Source organism: Harpia harpyja, chromosome 1 (genome assembly GCF_026419915.1).
Source record: "Harpia harpyja isolate bHarHar1 chromosome 1, bHarHar1 primary haplotype, whole genome shotgun sequence".
Classification (NCBI taxonomy): Eukaryota; Metazoa; Chordata; class Aves; order Accipitriformes; family Accipitridae; genus Harpia; species Harpia harpyja.
The window spans coordinates 52,830,102-52,854,863 of NC_068940.1; the positions used below are offsets into that span (position 1 = coordinate 52,830,102).

The 24,762-nt window shown below is 36.2% G+C and overlaps 1 protein-coding gene across 4 annotated transcripts in view; it reads left to right on the forward strand.

Annotated features, from left to right (window-relative positions):
- The window catches only part of ULK4 (unc-51 like kinase 4), a 267,671-nt gene that overhangs the window by 90,785 nt on the left and 152,124 nt on the right, over positions 1 to 24,762 (forward strand). For all 4 annotated transcript variants that reach the window (XM_052794377.1, XM_052794405.1, XM_052794385.1 and 1 more), the window contains 7 exons: positions 1,404 to 1,537; positions 5,584 to 5,705; positions 6,031 to 6,087; positions 9,370 to 9,421; positions 9,512 to 9,606; positions 18,924 to 18,975; positions 19,075 to 19,219. In XM_052794377.1, the coding sequence (XP_052650337.1) occupies positions 1,404 to 1,537; positions 5,584 to 5,705; positions 6,031 to 6,087; positions 9,370 to 9,421; positions 9,512 to 9,606; positions 18,924 to 18,975; positions 19,075 to 19,219 (657 nt within the window). The remainder of the gene's footprint in view (positions 1 to 1,403; positions 1,538 to 5,583; positions 5,706 to 6,030; positions 6,088 to 9,369; positions 9,422 to 9,511; positions 9,607 to 18,923; positions 18,976 to 19,074; positions 19,220 to 24,762) is intronic.

Here is a 24,762-nt window from a genome sequence, read left to right on the forward strand (position 1 = left end):
GGACAGGCTGGATCGATGGGCCGAGGCCAATTGTATGAAGTTTAACAAGGCCAAGTGCCGGGTCCTGCGCTTCGGTCATGGCAACCCCATGCAGCTCTACAGGCTTGGGGAAGAGTGGCTGGAAAGCTGCCCGGCAGAGAAAGACCTGGGGGTGCTGGTTGACAGCCGGCTGAATATGAGCCAGCAGTGTGCCCAGGTGGCCAAGAAGGCCAATCGCATCCTGGCCTGTATCAGGAACAGTGTGGCCAGCAGGAGCAGGGAGGTCGTTGTTCCCCTGTACTCGGCACTGGTGAGGCCGCACCTCAAGTACTGTGTTCAGTTTTGGGCCCCTCACTACAGGAAAGACATTGAGCTGCTGGAGCGTGTCCAGAGAAGGGCAACCAAGTTGGTGAGGGGCCTTGAGCACAAGTCTTATGAGGAGCAGCTGAGGGATCTGGGGTTGTTCAGTCTAGAAAAGAGGCGGCTGAGGGGAGACCTTATCGCTCTCTACAACTACCTGAAAGGGGGTTGTAGTGAGGTGGGTGTTGGTCTCTTCTGTCAGGTGTCTGGAGATAGGACAAGAGGAAATGGCCTCAAGTTGAGGCAAGGGAGGTTTAGGTTAGATATTAGGAAAAATTTTTTTACTGAGAGGGTTGTCAAACATTGGAATGGGCTGCCCAGGGAAGTGGTTGATTCACCATCCCTGGAGGTATTCAAAAAGCGAGTGGACAGGGTACTCCAGGGCATGGTTTAGGGGGCATGGTTAATGGTTGGACTTGATGATCTTGAAGGTCTTTTCCAACCGAAATGACTCTATGATTCTATGATTCTATAATGTAAGCATTGAGTTTGTCTTCAGAAATTCTGAGCACCAGATTTCTAGAGAAAGTATGTAAGGCTAGTTTGGACTTCTGCCTCTTTCAATATGGTTATTCTAACTAGTGCTAACATTTTGATAGACTGTAGTATGAATTTTCTTGACTGAAAGATTGATCTCTTGTTACATTGACTTAAATTATTCTTGCTTTTGCAATCTTGAAAATGAATGTCTTTAGTCTTTTGCTCATATTGTGTATATTGGTCATATATTTCAAAATAAAGTGGATTTTAAAATTAGTCTAAGTCTGCAGAGGGATTCACTCCTTATGTTAGCATCATATATTAATTTAAACTAGTAGAGTTGCGCTTACAGTAGCTTAAGGGTTTTTTCCTCTTGTTCCTTCACTCGGTCTTTTGTGTTATTTTTAAAATTTACTTATTTGAAAGGGAAAGTCTAAAATTTCAAGAAAATTACAGAGCCAAAACTAATGTATTGTCTTGATTGTAACCACAGATACTAGAAATGTCTGGTTCAGTAGTATTTTTGAGATACAGTGTAATTTTTTTGTTATGAGAGGTAACGTTTTGCACTTGCTTAAATGTAGACTCGTGATGTATATTGAAAGAGACAGCAGAAAGACTATGCCAGGAAAAGAGCAGCAAGGCGGCAGTGAATACCTGTCAAAATGCCTGGATCTTCTCATCTATCACATTGTGCAGGAGCTGCCAGGAATTCTAGGTAAATTCAGTTGGTTAACTGAACAAATCTTACCTTTGCTGACTCCCTCGAGAAACAAGTATCTCCTTACATATACAGGTGGAAAGACTGTTTTGTCTGATTACGTAAAGTTTGCATGATACCAGCTTCATGAAGTTTTTAGTTATGTCATGATCAAATATTTTGTATTGGAATGCATGATTACCTATATTCATGTTTTGTATTTGTTGAATGGTAAGCCTCATCAACTCAGTCAGGAAGAGGCCCAAATGTACAAGAATTTTTATTAATGTTCTAAAGGTATTCCAAACACTGAAAAACCTGAGAACAAATTTGCCTCATAAAGCACAGAGCTAGGAGAGATGCAACAGGGCATATCTGTGAGTATGTGTTAATCACTTACTCAACATATAAGTTTCAGTGTATTTGCTTCGGGCATTTTTTCAGGCAAATTTCAGCCTAGATACTTCGGTTATTCTAGATGCCTGAAATTGATTTGCTCATACATAAGAAAAGATGGAAAGATTCTCTCTGAGAGAATATCAGTGCTACCTCAGCCCATCCCTTATACTTCAGAATAAGGACTTGAAGTTTCAGCAAAGTAGTTTTTGTACCAAGGGTATGCATTTGGACAATTTTGTGAATATCTGCTCAAATTTCACTACTACTTGAGCCTTTGGAATGACAAAAAGCTACTTTGAACTTTGTGCTGTTCACACATGTTCTAACAGAAATTTGCCTGGGTATAGCAGCTGAAGTCCTGTCATCATTGAATATGCTGAAACTTGTCATAGTGGGATGAGGTACTGGGGAAGAGGGGACTTGCAGAAGGAACTGTGAAAAGCATGCATGCAGATAGGACAAAACTTGCAAATTGCAGGGCATAATTTGGACTCATTGGGCAACCAAAGAAGAAACTGGAGTAGAAAGAAATTAGTTTGAGAGTCTGAGGAGTTGGTCAAGAGAAGGTGATGAAACAGGATGAGAATTTTGGCCATTTGTACAAAAGTAATAGATAAGATCTTTAAAATTAAGGAGGATCTGTTGGTGAGATTGAACATAAGGTTGATATTGAATATAAGAAATGTCATAGAAATTACCCTAGATGAGTAAGAATGGTGGGGTTGTCTTTCCTGGAGAAAGCTGTGCTACATGTTATATGAGGCAAGATGAAGTTTTTACTTGAAAAAGTTAATTAGGAGTGAGTGGAGGAAAAAAGGAAAGAAGGGAAGGAAGAGAGTTAGGGAGGGAAGAAGGAGGAGGGCAGAGAAAGGAAGGGAAGAGAGGGTAGGAAGGAAAGAGGAGGGGGGAGGAGAAGGGAAGGAATGGAGAGGGGGGAAGAGCAGAGGGGGAAAAGGGATGGAGAAAGAAAGGGGGAGGAAAGGATGGAGGGAAGGAAAGAGGGAGAAGAGAGGAAGAAGATGACAAGAAGGAAGGAAGGAGAAAGTATGAGATTGGTGTGGCCAGTCTGAATCATCATTAAAATTCTTATTAAAGTTTCTGGTGGGTGAGATCTCCCACAGAATAGAGTAAGAAAGCTGAATAGGAAGACAAGGAAGGAGATGCTGTGAGTATTCAAGAAAAGAAAGGGAGCAAAACCAACCCTGATTGTGTATGCTTTGTTATTAAATGATAAAACATTTTTTTCATAAAATTATTTTCTGATGAGATGATACCTGATTTATTTTTCATCTGCTCTACATTATCATTATATTGAAAATGAAATGGTAGCACTGCAAAGGTCAGTAGACGTAAATGTCATGCTGCTATTTTAAAAGAAACTCTGCTTCCTATGACAATGCAAATTTTTGCCTTGCTGCAAATACCTGATCCCTTTTTTTCTAACTAAATATCAGGTTTGCATATTGGCTATATTTCAGGATTTGGAAGTCTCAGACGATAAAGGTTTGAGGCAGAAATTCACCTCCTACTGTCTGTATGTACTATATGCAGCTAATACAGTAGGCCCTGATATTTCCTCAGAACCTGCAAGTACTATACATCAAACATATACTTGCTGTCATTATAATATATAATATATCAATTGCTTTAACATGTATTCTGCTGGGATTTTTTACTACTGATGTACAATTTCAGTGCATTGTAGACAACTGATATATCAAGCATAATTTTTACACTTTGTTTTCCTTTCCAAGCTAGATTTGTGTGTTGATTGTTTTTATTAAGATTAAGCTGTCCGTCCATATTTGTCCACATTTGTCAGAAGGCTTTTTCTTTTTATTGCTGTGAGTATGATGAAGGAACACGAAATAACCAGATTTGCAAACTGGAACAGTTAAAAGCAGTTTAGCTGTTGATTTAGAATTAATCCTAGCTGGCTTTTTTAATGTGCGTTTATGTAAGCTCCTTACCAATCCCATCTTCTTCCACCAGATGTAGCTATAAACCAAATAGCTTAACAAGTTTTAGAAATTGGCCTTAAAGATACACTTAAACAAATGAAATAAATTGTTAATCTTGTGGATAATTTAAAAAGTTTTCAGCTGTTGTAGGTAAGAAAGTAATTTTATTTCTGCATTTATAATATTTAACCTATTTCTAGGAAGTAGATATAAATTGCTTATATCATGCTAAAAATTAAAGTAACCATATTTATCTATTTATCAACTGCAAAATTGGCGAATGTGATGATTATATAGGCCTTAAAACATAGAAAGAGAGTAGATTGCTCAGTAACTTGTTTGTTGCTAACCACAGAGAGGTCTTGTTGAATTGCAGTATTGTGAGTAATTCAAAACAAAAATGTGTTGATGAAAAAACAATATTTTGGTTTATGTATTTGGAGAGTTTTAGGCAATGCTTTCTTTTTCTTGGGTAGTATATTATAGAATGAGTCAAATCTTTAAGGCTAGGTATTTTTACAGCTTACTTTAGTGCCAGGCTCTGTCATTTCTGCTTATGTTGAAAATTGAACTCCATGGGAGCAGAAGAAAAGCATTGGTATTATTCAACATGAATAAACTCTGTGACTTGCTCTGAAAGGAAGGGCCTTTTCTGGCATGAAATTCATATAAAATACTGAATCCCATCCTTTATTTGTTCAATGTCTATGTGATTTCCCTTTTACAGTTTTGTACAGATCTCTCGTTAGGGAAAAAAATATACTAAGTGTTCTTTCAAGACAGGATTTGGCTTTTAATATTTTCCGGCTATAGGGACAGAATTTTCCTTCTTTGCATACAGGCTGTGACTTTTCTCCTGCTGCTTCTGTTCTTTATCCCATGCAGAAGAGGTCTTATTTTTCTGAGGCAATAGTTAATGTAACACAAATTTAGCATAATGTTCCCTGACTTGTACATGTCTCTTGTGAATTTTGAAGTATAATTTTCACTATTGCAATTAAAGTTTTGTTCCCTCATTATTCTGCCTGAAGTTTGTTATGGAGGCAACTAAGTTCTCTCATTGACGTGCTGCTACCCTTTTTTTTTATGAGAATAGGAGAATTCCAGTTGCTTTAGGTCACTGACGTCATTGTTAAACTTGTGTATATGCTTAGCTGGTGGGGAGATCTTTTGGAAGGGCGTGGGGAGGGTGTTTGTTTCTTTCTTCCAGTGGTACTATGCTGCAGGAAAAACATACTGCTTGAGCATTATGTCACCCACTAATCATGGTGAACTCAGCTCTTGGTCAGCTGAAAGTCATGAGAATTTGCTTTTTATTTCACTGGAAATAGAATTGCATCCTTTCAAGAGTATAATTCCATGCATATGTAGTCACCTAAAGCCAGTGTAAGTCCACCGTGCCAAGAGGGGTAATTTAATCTTTGCTTCTACACCTGCCTTATATTTCTGTCCTCACTGTTTTGCCACATTTGCACATCTATCCCTGTAGCCAGAGCAGGAAATAGGCCTGGCTGAACACTGAGCTAGGAAAGAAAAGTGCTAGATCAGCCTAATTTATCATGCAGTCACATGAACACTACTTTTGGCAGGAGGAAGAAGATGGGCTTGAACAGAGGATACTGGAACAAAGATGTTTTATATGTCATTTGCTGTTGTTTAGTAAAGCAATTATGTTAGATCAATCTGAAATGTTGTTTTGTGTAGGTGACATTCTCACTGCCCTAACTAGTGTCTCTGGACGTAAACACCCATCAACAGTTCAGGCCAAACAGCTGAAGATGTGCCTTCCAATGATGCCTGTAGTGCTTCATCTTGTGACATCCCAGGTAGATTCCCGTGTCTTCCCCCCCCTTGTTAAACAAAGGACAAATTCTTGCAGTTTCCCAAAATCTAATTGCTGCTGATCATGATCAGAATGGATAAAATAGAACTCTTATTAATGTGTAGAGATGTTGATGAGTATTCCAGCTATGTAACAGCATTAAAGATATAAGCCTTATTTTTGCACATTGTAAGACAACTCTAATGATAGAAGAAAATACATATTTTGTTCTCTTTTTTTAACATGGCTGTGAAATACATGTTTTACTTTTTCTGGTCATAAGATATGCATTTAATGTAATTTTTTCAACTTTTGCTAAATTCAAATAGGTATTTCGTCCCCAGATAGTCACAGAGGAGTTTCTTTTCAACTATGGGACCTTACTTGTGAGTATAACCATCTGAGTTAAATCCTGTTTACAAAATACACATATACATAAAATTTGGGGGATTATTTTAATGTAATAAAATTGCATTAAATTTATAAATGGGAGAGAGAACTTTATTCTGAATATAAAATTTAAGCTTTGATTATATTTAAAACTTTATATATTATCAGAAAATATTTTCTGTAGTAATCTATTGGGTCAAAGGGAAAATATGCTATCCTGTGTTCAATTATAAAGAAACTCTGCACATGCCTGATAAACTGATAATTTCCTGCGTGCTTTATTTTAGACTAGAAAAGTTTAGCTTTAAATTACACAGAATATTCTTTCTAGAATTTTATGCTAGTATTTTATGAGTAGAAATGAAAGATAGATCATAATTTAAGGTATATTTAAAGTATTCTTTCCTTTTGTCACCTTTTTCTTCTTGCTAGTACTTTTACACTGTATTTAGTTGATGAAAAGCTGAGTATTGTAAGCTACAGAGCTAAGATATTTGTCTCGTTAACAACTACAACCTATTTACGACATTAGCAATAGAAAATGAACTTTTTAACTGTGCCATAGGATAGTATAGCAAAAATGAAGTAGTACTGTTGTAACGTAATTTCCTCATATGAAAACAGTTGTTTCTGCTAAATGAGAAAAAAGCGTGGTCTAAAGTTGTGTATCAGAGTTAAGCGAATACTTTTAAGTGCCTGAGTTCATAAATGACAACTAGGTGTTTACTTCCACAATAGCATGAAGAAATGCTTCGCCACAAACAGCTAGATTAAAGTTTACTGTTCAGATTCACTTCTCTTTCTCCTTTGACTCTTGATTCCAAGAAAATGTGGGTTTAATTTAGCTTTACTAAAATATTTGTATAAAAATTAACATTAGGATGAAGAAAAAAAATTCTAGAACTGTAGATGTTGAATTACAAAGCCTTTATCTCTTTGAAGCATTTGTAACTAGGCAGTAGATTTATTAATGGTTTCGGATCAACCTTCTAGAAGGTGAAATTCTTCTGTCAACAGTATTACAGCAGACCAGGTACAATGTAAGTTTTCTTTTGATGTTACTCCAGCTTGCTTGAACTACTGAGTGAGGAAGTCAGGCTAGTTACACTAGCACAGCTTTCCTCTCAGATCAAGGAGAAGATTACCTTACTGAATATTTCCTGCATCTTGTGCTTCTGTCTCCATCAAACAAGGCAATTCAGGAACTTACACATACTATTTCAATTTACGCATGAAAAAGGGAGGGGAAGTAGTATATCTGGAAGATAAATATCAAATTTGAATCCATTTTATATAACTGTGTTATGATATGACTAATATAATTATTTCTGGAAGAGTAACTACCCATTCTACCAGGCAACAGTCTACTCTGGAATTTTGTGTTTAGCAGCATTCCCACTGACATCCATAAAGGGACATTTGATCATCAGCTTGTACTTTTTTCAAAGTACTGTGCTATAATTGAGGCGTCTTAAGATTTTAGCAAGTCAGTCTTTCAATTTTTTTGTGTTTTTTTTTTTTCTTTTTTCCCTGATTTATTCAAAAATTTTACTCTTAATAAGAAATGATTAGGAGTGGAAAGATGTGTGCTTGGTATCTGGAAGGAAAAGAGTAGTTATTTTCCTGTAACTGTTGTTCATTGAGAATTTTTTTTCTTGCTGCTTTGAAGTTGTTTCCATCATCACTGCAATTTTCAGTAGCGCTGTGCAAAGAAATTGAGAGGGAGTTGGGACAGTCCTTTCATGTTTTCAGCCATGAATAGAAATACATGGAGGACATGCTCTGCCCCAAAGGCACAGGCAATAGTAGGCTCCTAATGGAGTGCATAGGGCACAGACTCATCTGTAGTGGAATACACACCCCATTCCTCTCCATTGCTTAAAAAAACCAGATAGTTTGGTTTTTGTATAATTACATCTACTGCTTGTGTTTCTAATATAAAATTAAGGAAATAAGCATTAGTAGCCAAAATGATTTGTGCACCAGCTATATTGATTTTTCCAAATTGGTCTTGAGAGTATGGTTAGGTGTGAAACTGTCTTAAATGAGCAAACAGAATAACTTGCTCTCTTCCAAAACAAGTTAATTAGATAATAACTAGTAATTTTCTTCAAATGATCAGGAAAATAAAAGTTTTTTTATAGAAGCAGTTGTTTTTTATGACTGCCTCTGAGATGCATTTAAATGATGAAATATATAATTAGTTTCTAACTGTATTTTTAATTAGAGAAGAATCCTTCAGATATTTCTTACATACTGAGAAAAAGAAAACCCATGTAGACATTTCTGCTGATTTAATATATAATAACAAAATTTTAATTGATAGTGAAATATAAAACAAGCATCATTTTCTTAATGCTTTAAATCATATAAATAAATAGATATGTGTGCAGGTTGAAAATGAGAAAGATGTTTATCCATGGTAAATTGTCTGTGTAGTAAATACTGCATTAGTAAAAAAGAGCATACTATAAATTCTGCTGAGAATTTTCCTTCTTCAGCAAATGTTAATAACATGTCTTTTGCATCTCCTATGAAATAAACAGCTATGCATAGAAGTGAAAGCACAAGAGTGAAATCAAGATTAAAAGGCAAAAGAATAATGGGTCTAATTGTACGACATTTACTTAACCCAGATTATTAATAATTTCTTTGTCCCTGTTCCTCAAAATGGTGACTAATTTAGGTAATTTTTAATAGAAGGATATGCATTTTTGTATGTTCTCCTGTGTGTAGCTGTATCCATGGTGTGTGTAGTATGCATGGAGATTGAAAAGATGGTACAAATAACAGCAAAATTGCATTTTCGGGAGGGTCTTTGGTCTTTTTAGTGATTTATTTTAACATAGCCATGTCGAAGGTAGTTCAAAGTCTTCTAAGCAATTACAGTTTTCTGTTAACAGTAAAGACATTTAATTACTGTCCATTTAGCTGGAAATGGTATCATTCCTGACATTAGCCAGAGTAATGGTCCTCACTGTACTCTACGTTTAAGTGTCCAGCAGCATTACAGACTTGCAAACTTGAGCAACCTGGTCTAGTGGATGGTGCCCCTGCCCATGGCAGGGGGGTTGGATCATTCTATGTTGTAACAGCTAGATCATTAATGCTTTCAGTCTTTCATATCTTAATTATTATGACTGTTTCCTAATGTAGGTACATTAACATTTTGTATTTACACAGTCCCTTAAATAATTCCATGGTGTAATTATTCAGTGATTATGCTTCTTAATTTTTGTTTCTAAAGTATTTTAATGTAAATGCTGCTTCTTCTGTAGAATTTTATCAGATCCGTAGATTCAGGAGAAACAAACTTGGATGGAGCAATAGGTAAGGCAACCTATGATATTGGAGTATTTTTACATGCAGGCATTGTAACTGTTGCATTTTGTAAAGAAATATGATGATTTTTACCAATAGGCCAAGCTGCATCAGAAGAATTGATTAAGACTACTTTATCAACCTTTGAAGCAGTAACACAGCATCCTGTCTTGTTGACAATCCATCGCTTGACTGTAAGTACGGCAACAAATTAAATAGTTACAGGATAATTGGCCTAATTCCATTGATAAATAGAATGTTTTGAAGATCTAGAAACTGTTTAAAATATGGCTTAAACTGTATTGTGGTTCTGTTTGGCAGGAAGGTTCCTTATTGTTTATAGAGAGATTTAATTTTCAAAGAAGGAGCAAGGCATTTGGACTCAGTTTACTATGTTTAGCTGAGAAGTTAGAGGGAGAATGAGAAGGCCTTAAAGTTTAGAAATAGCAGTTTTAAAATTATTTTCATGTAAATATGACACTTGATTCTGTAAGTCTTTCTTCAGCCTTAAAGCAACTATGTTGCTATATATTAGTGAAAATTTCACCACTTTATTTGTCATTATACTTTTAACATAGCTTGGAAAGACCACCTCTGAGGCTTGAAGATCACATTCCATCATTACTCTTCCTGATGAGATCATCAATAGCAGTTATGGTGTTTTTTTTCTTTTGTTTAATCATAACAGATTGCTTACTAAAAATTGCAATTCAATTACCAAACGCACATATACTGTAAGCTTCTTACACCACTAAGATTTGTTTTCTTTGAAGTTTTTGGTTAAATGATTTACTGTGAGCTAAGCTAGCTGAAGCCAGAACAATTACATTGTGAAACAGTTGTCAGCAAATCAGTAGGCTGAAATGTTTGAATGTGTTTGACAAATGATTGTAGCCTGTACCAACGCATTTTTTGAGCCTAAATTCCCACCAAACATATAACCCACCATACTTACTGTGGTGACCATTTAATTCAAACTGAAATTTATGTGTTTGTATTGGAATTAGGTTAAGGGCATACTCAATATAGCAGTTAAACCAAGAAAGACATTAGTAAATTGTAATACATACGAATGAGTGATGTTACAGATTGTGCTAGATAAGAATGGGTAATCTTAGAAATTAAGTGGTTTTAGAAGTTGAATCCTATTTGGTGTGCGTGTTAGTTGAGTATTTAGGTTATAAAATCTTAATAAATGAAAATAGTAAAATAAAAAAAAATTGGAATTTAAAGAAGTTTAATGTTTACTTTATTGATGCTCACAAAAGAGTGGTATTCAAGAAAATAGTCCTTATGCGCAAAAATCTAACCAATTAATAGTCAGAGGGGAAATAGTACAGAACTGAACAGTTCGATTTACTTTAAAGTAATATGGCAAACAATGTTCTAGAAAAGAAATGTGAATGTAGTTGAGGTATGAATGCCTATTGATATCTCTCTAAATGCCTGTCAGCCTGCAAGTCACTGTATTATGACAGTATCGTTCTAGAATCACCTCAATTTTTTTAAATAACCGTTTTACTTCTGTGGGTTATCAGTGTGTCTTATATTGACAGAAATATGTACCATTTTTTATGGGCGTCCATTAACATTTACTGAAATTGCAATACCTTGTGTCAGCACATTAAATAACATTCCTCTAGCTGTTTGAACTTTAATGGTCTGGGGGTTTTTCCCTGAAAAAATAGCACCAAGGAGACAGGTCCGCTTTACGACTCTTCTTCCCCTGCTCCCATCCCTGCGTTCAGCAGAACGTTATATTGAAGCCAGGGAATGACTATCCCACTCTTTTAAGTAACCCCTGGCTAGCAGTAGGTGAGTTTTATTTAAGTAAATTTCTGGGGAACAGTTTACTTCGTCACATATGTTGAAAGTTTTAGATGTTTATTTAAAATCCATCTGAGCACATCAGTTAACCTTATGTAGCTAGGGATAAAACTTCTGCCTGTGCAATGCTTGTAAATTTAGGACGCACGCCACTTCTGTAGAATAGTTTTCCTGATTTAGAATAGGTATATATTTGAAATTTATTAACTAAAAATAATTATATCCTTGTCAATGAACAGCTTTTTTTTTTTTTGAGAAAAGAAAATCTATTACTTCCCTCACTCATTTTCGTAAATAACAGTTCTTCCTAATTTAAAAGAGCCCTCCTGACATTCAGCAAATAGCCATTCAGACACAAAATAAAGTGGATAAATTGCCTTGTATTTGGTATGTTAAATTCAAGAAATTGTCCACTGTAATTAATAATCTCTAACCACATCTGCCACTAGTGGTGCAAACAGTAATTAGTTTAATACTATTTACGAAGTCTAGTGTGCTAATTATACTTGAATGTACAGCATACATTACTTTAGAGGAAAGTGGTACTTCATCTTCTGTGATGCATACAGAATATTTTTAGAATTGCTGTTACTCAAGGGATATCTTCTAATTGCTGCTCATGGAGCATGACTGGAATCTATGAATATAAATGCCAGCACCCAGTGGAACTTGGTGCTTTTTTAGAAAGTTGAAGCAAGTCATGTTCGAGCTTCCAGATCAATATTTACGTATAACAACGGTTAATAGGAAACTCTTTTACTGGAGTGAAATGTGTATCCGAGGCTGATTTCTGAAGCCTGGCTTGCTCGTTTAGACACAGTTGGTTACAAACAGCATTTTATGGAGGGGGCAGGGGGGGAAGGCCAAAACCTTCTTGAGAGGATGCATTCTTTCCACTACAACTGTGACATTGCTTTAAAGTCTCTAATCAGAAATTAAATGCATTTCTAATAAAGTTTAATGAATTTAATAAAAAGTGAGGTTATATTAAGCAAGAAGAACCAGTAAATTTTTCAGTTCAGTTCTGGTTTTAGTTTAGCTGCAATGGCAATTGTGTAAGTTAATAGGATTTTAAGAGCAATGTTTCAGGTTCTTTTCCACTTTGAGAAGAAAAGAACTGCTTGTTCTGGGTTTTAGTTCATGTTTGATTTGCCTTTGTATTTGTACCTTGAACAGAGAAAATTGAATAAATTGATTTTTGGTGATCAAATTTCTGATTACCATCAACCTGAAGGCAGTTATTAAGGAGATTCATTTCTGCGGGGACTGGCTTTATTATATGTTGCTAAGTGTGATAAAGTCAAGGGAAATTAATTGAAAGTGCTCAAATGAAAACCAGTAGTGAGCAGTAATTTCATTTTGCATGCAGTTGTGTGCATTTTTACAAGATATAAAGACTAACAGTAAGTGTGACTGGGCAAATTTTGACAAAACTGTAGATTTTCAGGTACGCAAGTATGATGATGAAGGCCATCAAGAAGAGTCTCTATAGACCGGAATGGAATATAAACCCTGGTTTCTTAAACTGACACAAGTCCAACTGCCTGTTTCCTCCATGTACCTAAACTGGAAAAGTATTTATTAAATTCGGATAATAAGTGTTATAATAATATTTATTTTCAAGTTTTGGTAAAGGTTTAGATATAATTAACTGGAAGAATTCCATGCTGACTGTATCATTTGCATTTTTCTTTTCTCTGTTAAGCATATTTATTTGCCTGAAAAAAGGACATATGCTAATTCAGGGCACTTTGAGCAGTGATAAGGTTCATGATGGCAGGCAGTTCCTATGGGAGTCCTTTCTATACTCTAACTAGCTCCTAAAAATGATCTGTATACTGCACAGATGATGTTTTACCCGAAGCATGAAAGTTCTCTAGTTGAGGCAAAAGTTTGTCAGCAGTGATTCTCCTCCTCAAGGTTTTAAAACTTATTTTTAAAAATCAGGTTAAAATAAAAGCACCCTGAACATGATTAGTTGCTTGATGGGAACACAGGGGAAAAGCAGCAAGACATGGAAATCTACTAGTTGACAATATTTTCACCAAAGATGACAACACAAGGGTTAGAAACTTCTGCAAGTGCTTTTTTCTGCTAATCTTAGTCTTTTCTTGATTCAGCATCAGTGGCGTTCTTCATCCACAGTCTGTTCTGATCTAACCACTGACACCTTAATTTTGTCAGTGTATGAACATATTGTACAGTATTTCTTCAATCACTTTCCCTTTTCAAGTAGATTAAAATTCTACACCCCATGTGGCTTTCTGTCCATTAAGCTAATCCACATGAAATGAGACTTTTTTGTGAAACCAGTTCTGTACTGACATTGAGTCAGCCAGTCAGTGCTGTCTCTTCCCAGAAGTAAGGAAAAAAAAAAAAAAAAAAGCTAAAGCCAAACCCTCAATGAAGATTCTGAAGTTCTGAAGACTTTTCAAAAAACATTAAGAAATGTCATCCTTCTCCCCAGTTCATTCTAAGATGCATTAGATTATTTTTTCTATTACATTCTGAGAGATTACCGGCAATATTAAAACATTGAGGAGCATGCTGTGCCTCTAGCAAATGCTTTAAGAAATTTGAAGGCAGCATGATCTTAATTCCATGGTCACTTTCAGCAATAACTTTGTATGTGGAATTTTAATGAGAATAAATGTCACGGTGATGTTGGATGTTGTGGATCTTACGTGTGACTGGAAAAAAAGGGTTTGGGAGCTGGATGGTCTTTGCTTTGGTATGTTCTGCTTTGAATAGTGGATAAGGAGATGATACTTCTGAGTAATTGTAAGTTAAACATATGCACACTGAAAAGAACCAGATACCTCTAGAAAAATCCCTGGAAGTAAAGTAATGGGCTTAGTAACTTGTGAGTTTGGATATGATAGCTGCATGGAATGGGTAGTGTGGTTTCTTTATGTAAGTTTAATTCTGGGGTCTGATTTTCACTTGAACAGCATGGCTCACAAATGCTACTGGAACAGGCTTTAAGCCTGCTTACTTTTTCTGTCCACCCAGTGTAACACCAAATGTCAAGACTTCGGCCTTAAGCACTGCTTTGAAGAGCTCTGAAACTCAGTTTTAATCAAGGGAGAGATTTGTTTAGGTCGGTAATGTTAACCACATTAAGGTAGGTTCAGTGAATTCATCCTTGCTGTCTACCACAAGTGAATGGAAGTTTAGTTCTCCATCATCATTCTGAGGGCCTACCTCCTGCTAAATAGGGATTTAGTGTATTGGATCCTTCCACTGTGAGCCCTTGTGGTGTTATAACTGCTTTTTAGTGGGTACTTGTAGAGCTTGGATTTTGCACGGTGAGGTTAAGTAAAGCTGAGGCAATGTTTGTTTGTTTCTAACAAAGCAGGCTCATTTATTTAGGGTGCAGGCCTTGTGTCTGACATCTCCTGAAGAATGGAAACAAGCAGAGAAGGACTGAAATTAGTTTTCTCTTTCAAGCCCCTCCTAGTAGCTGGTGAATACTTAACCACTCTGAAACCGTAGCTTGCCTCTCTTTCTCTTTTGGGGGTTAAAGTAACATACAGACTTTGCAGAATAATTTCTATAAAAATTGTGCCTTGCTTTCAAAAGATCTGATTTTTCTAAGTAATAAAATACTGTAGAAAAGTGAGTATAGCTTTTCCTCAGTGCTCATACATCACTAGTAGAGTTTTTCTTGCAGAAGTCAGTGAACATTATGGGGACAGATGTTCTGGTTTTGGACAGTATACTTGGATTTCCCAAAAATTTGAGAGTCATGCACCGAAGCCTTCTCAAATCCATCAGTGGCTCTTCCCTCTTACCCTCTGACAGATCAAGTTCTTCTAACTAGTTAAAATTTACTAAGTAGAGAATAGAGATCAGTTTTAAAAAAATTAGGTATATTAAGAATGGTGCCTTACAAAGATCTGTGTTGCAACATATGCTATTTATAACTAATCCAGTAAAGGGAATGAATAGGGAGGTGGCAGAACTGACTGACACTAAATTATTCACAGTAGTGAGAAATAAAACTGACAGAAGAGTTGCAGAAGGTTTCGAGATATTGAGTGAAAGGACAATAAAATGACATGCAATTCAATACTGATAAATGTCAAGCGACACACATGGGGAAAATCATTCCAACTATGCATATGCAGTGTCAGGCTCTAAACTACTCGCAACTATTCTGGAGATCTTTTAGCATCATTTTTCTATGAAAATGATAGCTTTATACTCAGCAGTAATCAGAAAGACAACTAGATTATTAGAAATGACTGGTAGAAGATCAGACAAAAAAGCAGAAAACATCACTATGCCATGGTAAGTCCATGGTGCCCTCAAGCGTTGAATACTGAATGCAGTTGTGGTCATTCACTTCTAAAGGGAATGAAGCTTAACAAGAAATAGTACAGCTTGATGATGTGAGGAGGGACTAAGTAGATAAGAACTTCAGCTTGGAAACAAAAAAGAGTATAGAATTATGAATGGCATGGGAAAGATGAATTGGAAATAATTATTAACAGTTTTCATAAAATAAGTGGGTATCAAGTTAGCTGCTTTAAAATAAACAAGGAAGTGCCTGTTCATAAGGCATAATTCAAGTGTGGAATTCAGTGCCATAGGTTTGGCACATGCTAAATGTACAAATACATTTAAAATAGGTTTTGACAAATATATGGGAGAAAAGGCTAGTAAGCATTATTAAATGCAAAAATACAGATACAGCATCAGCATACGAGGTTTCTTAACTCAAGAGTTACTTTACTAGAAACTAGAGTTGTGCTTTATGCTTGGTCTATTTCTCCTACTCTTTCGACTCCTTTCCAGTTGTCAGAAACAGGATTATCAGGTTTGATTACATTTTTGTTCAGTCTTGTACATGTGTATTATAGCTGGGAGATGTGACTATAGTGTGTATGGAAGCTTCTAGTATTTCATTCCTGTTTTGGGTACTGATAACAGCAGAGTTGTGGCAGCATAGCCTTTAAATGCCATCATTACAGAATTATACAATGGTGGCTTTGTGCAGTTAGGGATTTATCATGAACTGGGTATCTAAACTGGCTGTTTAGAAGATGGTAGAAACCCAGATATAGCTATGGTCATATTCAATCTAGTCTGTTTAGGCTTTAAGAATATTTCTCACTTTCTTTTGTAAGCAATCTTAGTGATAAAGACTGAGACAAGAAAAATATCTGCCTACCTTCATGCGTATATGGAGATTTGATTCCATGTAGATGTCAGCAGTCATTTAAAAGAAGAAAAAAAGAACCCTTGTTTGAGTATTCTTCTATTTGTTTCAATCCCTCTCGAAAATGCCAAAATACTAATACCATGCTTCTGTATACATAACTTACAGAAACTTCTGCAATTCACTGATGAATTTATTAAAAATATTTTATGTACCATTACACTTCAGTTTATTTCACCTCAATAATTACTTGCTTAGTTCATATCTTGTTTACAAATTTGTGTACACATTAGTAAAAAAGAGTGACCCAATGGCATGGAGAGATTATGAGGGTTGCAGAGTTACCAAGTATCTGATTTAAGGTTCACATACAATTTAATACTTGCTTCTCCCTTCAGCATGTGAATTCTGATATGCACTTGCATCACAAAATAATTTTCCATAGGATTAGTGCTTCATTTACTTGATCTCCCCACCGCACCAAACTGACGTGAAGCAAACACCTGCTATGGAGAATTCCATTCTAAACAGTTTGCCAAAATTGAGGTTCATGTTGGAAAAGGTCAGAAAAAGCTACCGCAATTATTCAAGACCTAAAGAACCTTCTTTGCAATGAGAATTTAAAACCTGTTTATCTTAGAAAAGATGACTGGTTTAACTACATTTGCTAATGTGGAAAGACTACTGTTAATACTAGGTGAAAGTGAAAGAAGATTTGAAGTTTTAGAAACTGGAGTTGCATTATGCTGCTGTATACTGCCATCTTAATTGGTATCAGTCTGAGTCAATGCTGCTGCTGCTGCTGCTGAGTGATTCATAATATTCTGAGTCCCTACATTGCTTCAGACAATCAAGAGCTGCTTTTTTGTCTCTTTTCTGTCTCACATCTTTAATTTACCACTTAAATGTGCCTCTTCATTTGAGAAGCATTGCAGTAGTTTGAACTGGTTTTTTGGACTGAAAAACCTTAAGTACATACTTTTTTTTTTTTTAATCCTACCTCACAGGTGTGTTATAAGTGATAAATTACCATTTGTTGAACAGTTCAGAAACCTGCACTAATGGGGTTGTTGGAGTGCAATGTAGTTCTGTTATTTATCTTATTGCATATTAAGTGAAAAGACCATGAAATATTTCAGAATTATGAAGTATTACAGAAGTCACTACATCTATGATATATAGCATTGCCTGTACAGGCGTAAAGGCTATTTATACTTGCAAGAGTAGTTTGACTTCCATACCTCGGGCAGAGTCCTTTACCTCTTTTATGTATGTAACAAAGTATGTAATTAAGAATGTAACAAAGGCACTTTTGGTAGTTTTTTCAGAAGTGGAAAAAAAGCTGGACTAAATTAATCCCTTAATGTCAGAGATTCATTTAACAGAGACCACCAACTAGCAGTGAAATAGTTGCTAATTGTAGTTATTGCTGACTAGATGGTAACTTCATTTAGTGACCCCTTTTCATATATACTTCCAGCTTCTATAGATGTTTCTTAATAGCTTAGTAGCTGCATAAATCTAGAGAAATTCTATCTTCCACTATTAATCACTAAAAGAAAACACATGGGGGATTGTAATACAGGCTTGTTACACCCAATCCTGTCCATGGCATAGTGAGAAACTACACAGTAATTTTATCTGTATAAATAAATCCAAGGACAAGCTGTGTATCCATGATGCATACTTAAAAATTTTAGGGCTGTCCATCCATCCCTTCCACAAAAAAAAGCATGTCCTGTCTAAATAAGCTGTATTTTACCAATGACTTAAGACTTAGCAATTCATTCTTTTATAGAGAATACTAATAATACACTATTTTTGTAATATTAGATATATAAAACTGAGTTATAGCCTAGTTCGCCATAAGTTGATTTCGGATGGAACTAAGCTGACTAGTCCTGCGACAGATGATTAATTGTAACAATACACTCATGGACCATAAAGAGTTGACTGGATTATTTTTTCTCATGTTTCAAATCTTAAGTCTGTTAATTTAAATTTTAATGGAAGACTGTGTATTACCAGAATGGTAGAATTTAAAATTTTATCAAGACTCTTTACTAAGCTTAAGGGTATTTCATTAGAGGTAGTACATCTTTCCTGATGTATTTTAGTTCTACGCAGGTTTGTTTTAGGAGGATGTTTCTTCTGAACTCTATTTGATGGTTTGTTTATGGATTAAAGCATCAGGATTAATAGATATTCTAATACTCTTTTTTCTTAATATCTGACATCTGCACTGAATTCTGTATTTAAAATTACAATTCACTCTCAATGAATTATATCAAAGTTACTGTTGTTTTATATGTAAAAGTACATTACTGTCTGTAACTTTATGACAAGTTACCAGAGAAAAGGGAACTTGGTTGCTTTGTGAGAGTGATTATGGATGAATTTCCATGATCATTCCAGCCCTCTTTAAGGGCTCTAGCAGTGGAATAAACATAGATGATAGTGTATCTCTATTCTATTTTTTTTGAATAATTTAAACCAGATCTTTCTACTTCTCTGTTTTAGGTTGAAGACTGTATCTTCCCACCACTAGTTTCTTTGGTCCACAGTCAGAATGGTAAGTATATGGCCACATCAACTACAGTTTCCATGAATTCCACATTTTGTTTTAATTAGACTTCAGTGTGGTCACATTCTTGGCACCTTTATTTTCAAGTGGAATGGAGACTCTTCAGCTTGCGGTTGCTCTCAGAAACCACATCACTGCTTTTAAACCATGAGGTCATGGCTGAGGAGAAAGGGGAGAGCCCTGACTCAAACAGCAAGCTTCTGTCTCTCATTAGAGATTCATTGCTGCCTCAGTAAGTATAATATTGCTCCTGTAATGGGGAATAACTTGATACTTGCTCCATTTTGACAGTGTATTTGTTTGTACTACCCTTTTTATGTTTAAATGGCAAAACGAAAAGAGGAATAGCAGTTAACTGCTGCCAGAGTTCTCTGCCCAACATCTCTCTCCTAGCTTTATTTAGTACTTTGTCATATACAACAGAAACACAACTTCTCTGTGACACTCATTTCTGATACTGTGCCTCTGGCTGCTCTTGTAGTGACACAAGTTTCCCCTAGCTTTTGGGCTGTCATTTAAATACTCCTCTTTGTTCCACTAATGAAGTCAGAACATTCTAACAGCAAAATCTTTTTGTCTATTTTGGATATTGTGCCCTCATGTAAGATGTTCTGAAATCATATGGAATGGCATATAACTTTTCAAAAAGGAATAGTACGGGATGGATTAGTCCTCCATGATCCACCCAGGGGTTATTGCCTCTAAATCGTTGTCCTTTCCTGCTGCTCCAAGCAGCAGAAAAACACTACAGCAGAGTAGATGAAACTACAGCCTGTGGGCCAGATGTGGCCTGGAACTTCATTTATATGGTTTATGGTCAAATGAGGCCTGTCATTTTAAACTGACTTGCAGGTGAGCATAAAGACAGCTCTCTGTGTTATGCATGTACATACTGTGAGCTGATAACATCTGTGAGTAGCGGGAAGGAAAGCACAAACACAAGATGAGTACAGTAATGATGAGTCATTTATCTTTCACGTTATTCTAATAATGTTACAGTGTATTTTAATGCGTCATCCTCAAAAGTTAATAATTGTAAATACTTAGCTGCCCTAAGTGAGAAAATTGTTCCCCACCCCTACATTAAGTAAGTGGCAGAAGGGTAGAGGAATGGATACTGGATTATGATTAGAAGCACAATGCCTTCCCCAAAAATGAGACTCTCTCTTGCTAATTGACTAATGTTCTTACAGCATGAGGACCAAAGTTCTGTCTATGCAAGATGTATAATCTTTTCTCTGTGAGAGATAATGGGAAGGAAATCGTAGAGCTCTACAGAGAAGCTTATTTTCACACCTTTCTTCACATTATTTTTTTTCTCTGGGAAATACAGAATTTATCAATATGAATTAAAATGCAAACTGGAAATATTATTTTTAAAATAGAGTATATGCATTATTAAAAGCTGTCAGATAATTTTCTTCCGATAGGGGAAGAGACCTGGAGTCAAGCGGGACCAAGTTCTGTCCTTGCTCTGAAAGTTGCCCTTTCCAGACATGCCCATCTTGTAAAATGTTTCTCATTGAACTAGAGGGGGTGGTGGTGGTGGTGGGGGGGTGTCGGTGTCATGCTAATTACAAACTAGAATGAAAACAGCAAGTATACTCCTGTCTCCCAGCTAATTAGCTCAATTGAGTGGCAGGGCTTTTTGATCTAAGACTAAGTATGATCCTACTTTGGGGACTTCACCTGTGCTATCTGCATGTATTGCATTGTAGATGTATGAAAAAGGGCTCTTGCAGCAGCTCAGAATCTTGGTTCCAGGCTTTAAGTGTTTCCTGAATCTGTTCCTTTATCTCACTAGTACGGATGATGACACTTGTATTTGGAAAACCATTTGAGATTATCTCAAGAAAATAAATATTGAAGTTTATGATATTTGGAATATATTGGAACTTGGTATAAAAAATTTTTACTCTAGCTTAGGAGCATAGTAAAACAGTATGTAAATCTTGTAGTGATTCAGAAAGAGTTAACTAGTGTCTGCATATTTAATACATTGCTTGAACCTGTGGGTTTAGCCAACCCCTAGTAAATATGTTCACCTCTGGGGAGCAGGTGATCAGTGCAAGAAGGCACAGAGGGAACAAAAAGCAGAGGAGGGTTTGAGGATTTTCTGCAGAAAAGAAAACTCAAACTCGGTTTTGACTTGAAAGCCTTACAACTCAATTTGGAGAAGACTCAAAAAGAAACTAGGAAGAGACCAAAGCACCTGCTTTGGATGTCAAAGAAGACACAAAAGGTAAGTTTTGTTCAGCAGTGTTCTAGGCATAGGTAAGAAAATATTGATGGGAGGTAGGAATGAATCCTCATACACTCTCTACAATTCTCAAAAGAAGCTTTATCTGGATGCAAAGGGGTCTGGCCTAAATCTAAAGAGAAGGGAGGTCTAAGATTCGGTGTAACCTACTTGTAAAGATAATGTAAAGCTCTATCCCAAGAAGTAAGAGTTACTTGAAAACTCTGAGATAGAAAGTAAAGAGACAAGTAGATTGTGTTTGCAGGCTGAAGAGGTGTTTGCTGATGTTGTTTAGTTGATGTTGTTTTGCTGATGTTTGCTGTTGCTGGACAAAGGATGGGACAAAGTGTGACTCAGCTGGAGGACAGTGAAAAGAGGAGAGGCATGCAATAGCTGCTTGTTCGTGGGCAGTCTGTTTGGGGAAGTAGGTATTTCAACCCCTTTTGATTCTACTTTTTAAGAACTGAGAGCTGTTGAGTATGGAAGGGAGGGACATCTGGGTTTAACATGTGATGGTCTTTTTAATGAAGGTTATAATAATACTCATTTGTGTATATATTTCATTCCTATAAATACCTTCTGCAAGTTAATTTGTTTAAATGTAAAACTGACCCAGGAAATAGAATTTTGGTCACTATGCATGAAATATAAATGGTCTTCATTCTGAGATAAATGCAGGAATGCAGTATTCAATACTTTTTTTTCTCATCTTCTGCATCATCAATAAAATGGTAATTCCCTTAAATATTTGTGCATTTGTAGATCAGAAAGTTAACTTCCTCATAGGATTTTGATTGAATTGAATGAAATAGCTTAATTAAATTTCAGTTCACTGAAAGGTTAGTTGCCTGAGCGTTTCATAACCAAAATGAAACTTTCAGCTATAGAAAATGAATACAAGCTTTCTGTTACATATCCAGGTTTTTTTATCAGAAATTGAAACATCAGCTCTTTTTCATTTAATTCTTAATATTCCTAATTATATATGATTTGAAATTTGAGCCAGAACCAGCAAAATGAGAGGAATGTGTAAATAAAGTTTTATTTCATTTGAAAGATTATGTAGCTTGTTCTTGGTAGAGTGTCAAGCCAGTTCTGCAAGTACAAAGTCCAGGATACTTGTAGATAAAATGTTCAGACTTTTTTAAGAGCTTAAGAGAATCCATATCCCCAAATCTTTAGGTCCTTTTGTCATGATTGCTTATAAAAAAGATTGACAAAATAACTCCTTCCAGTGTAGTACCTCTAATTTACAGAACCCTTATAAAATGTTCTCTAAAACTATTGTTACTAAATTGATTTGTGTTTTGAATTAGCAGGGATATCATTGGATGAACTCATTCATTTAACAACGTATCTGAAGCACAGAATATTTTCTCTTCAGAGAAGATTCATATATTTGTAGCTCCTATTGGCCTTTACTCAGGCAATGTGTTTATATTAATTGCTAAGACATTGACTTTAGTAATCTGCATTTTCTCATGTGGTATTTGGCCTGATGGATCACTGCACCTTCCCTTAGAAATATCCTTTACTAGTGTTATCTTGTGGGAGGGGGGAATAGAGTTTACAGTAAAAGGAAGTAAAGTGAGACTGTTTTTTATTGAACCTCGAGGAATTAGGATGCTTAGTGTGCACAATAGTAAGTCTCTCTCAAATGTAATACATAGAAGCCTTAAAATTGTTTAAAGTGGACCCCGTTTAGGGAAGGTATTGATGTGTTTATAATAAAAAAAGTATATTGCCAAGTGTCAGATTTTTAAGCTAGCATGGCTGATTTGTTCATTATTACTATTAGGAATTACCATTTTGGAGACTTAAACCCATGTCTTCTGCAGTGTGCAGATGACTTCTGGCACCTGGGTCACCTGATAGCATCTTTGCTTGCCTTAAAAGATTTAGTCATGAATTCTGCAAAAAAAATGCAAATAGTTCCATTATGTTTGGTAGGAATATGTATTGCTTGCACGCAGACACCAGGATCGGTGTCTACTAATGCATTACAGTATTTTCTTCTTTTATGAAGAAAGGGACTTTTTAATCACCAGTGAGAAATACTTGTCTTTCAGGAACTCTTATCTGTTATTTGTAAAGGAGAGATTTTAGTAACTGAAGACATGAAGCCAACACTGACTTCTAGTTGGTTAATTGTGTAGATTCTCCGATGTGGTTTGCAACTGTACAGCAGCACATTCCAGCTAATACATAGTAGTCATGACACATTGCCCGTAGGCTGCGTGCTTGTGTTAGCCGCTGTGAAGGAGCTCCTGCAGGCTACATCAAGACTGCACAGCTGGTGTGCTTCACCCTCCTCATTGTAGAGTTGTCCAGGTCGGAGACTTGGACAGAAAGCACCACATCTCCTTCTAGATTTCCTTCCTGTGTTAAATTGGAGTGCTGAGGTGTGGTGCCCAGGGAGAGGGGATCTTAATTCCAGAGAATAGCTGGCACACAGTAGGGTACATGTGAACACCCAGGTGGTGGGAAGTGATCTGGATTCCTCTGTTCAGGCAGCACTAGGGATCTCAAGATGTGAAGTAAAATTCTTGGTGATTCGCTTGATTCCACTCCCTCCCCCCATCAGAACACAAAAAGAAAAAAAAAAAATGTAGTGGAAGCATTTTGTTGCACAAAACATGATAACCTACCACATTTTCCTGCAGATTATCCTTTCATTTGTACTTGATTAATTCTTCATGGTTTTTCTTTTACAAATGAAGAGGTTTATGCTTCCAGTTCTATTACTTCCACATGTTTAAAGTAGCACTATTTGTAATCAAAGATGGTATTTTGACATGGCTGAGTCTGTGGGTTTTTATGCTTACATCTTTCTCTCTTCCATCACTGTATCCTATTGCTGTCCAGAATAATTTTGATTTAAACAAAATAAAAATAGCCCTGTTTGTTGGGCAGGCATTACTGGAATGTTAGCAGCAACAGCAAGGTCCATTTTGGTTTTCACCAGCCTGTTTTCCTTTACCAAGATTTCCATGAGGTGATATTTGGAAATGTTTGTGTCCTGGTTTCAGCTGGAATAAAGTTAATTTTCTTCCTCGTAGCTGGTACAGTGCTGTGTTTTGGATTTAGGGTGAGAATAATGTTGATAACACGCTGATGTTTTAGTTGTTGCTAAGCAGTGTTTACACTAAGTCAAGGACTTTTCAGCTTTTCATACTGCCCTGCCAGCAGAGGCTGGGGGTGCACAAGAAACTGGGAGGGGGCACAGCCAGGACAGCTGACCCAAGTGAGCCAAAGGGGTATTCCATACCATGTGATGTCATGCCCAGTATATAGACTGGGGGGAGTTGGCCTGGGGGCACTGCGGCTTGGGGATTGGCTGGTCAGCGGGTGGTGAGCAATTGTATTGTGCATCACCTGTTTTGTATATTCTATTACTGTTATTATTATTTACTTTCCTTTTCTGTCCTATTAAACTGTCTTTATGTCCTGGTTTCAGCTGGGATAGAGTTAACTGTCTTCCTAGTAGCTGGTACAGTGCTATGTTTTGAGTTCAGAGCGAAGAATGTTGATAACAC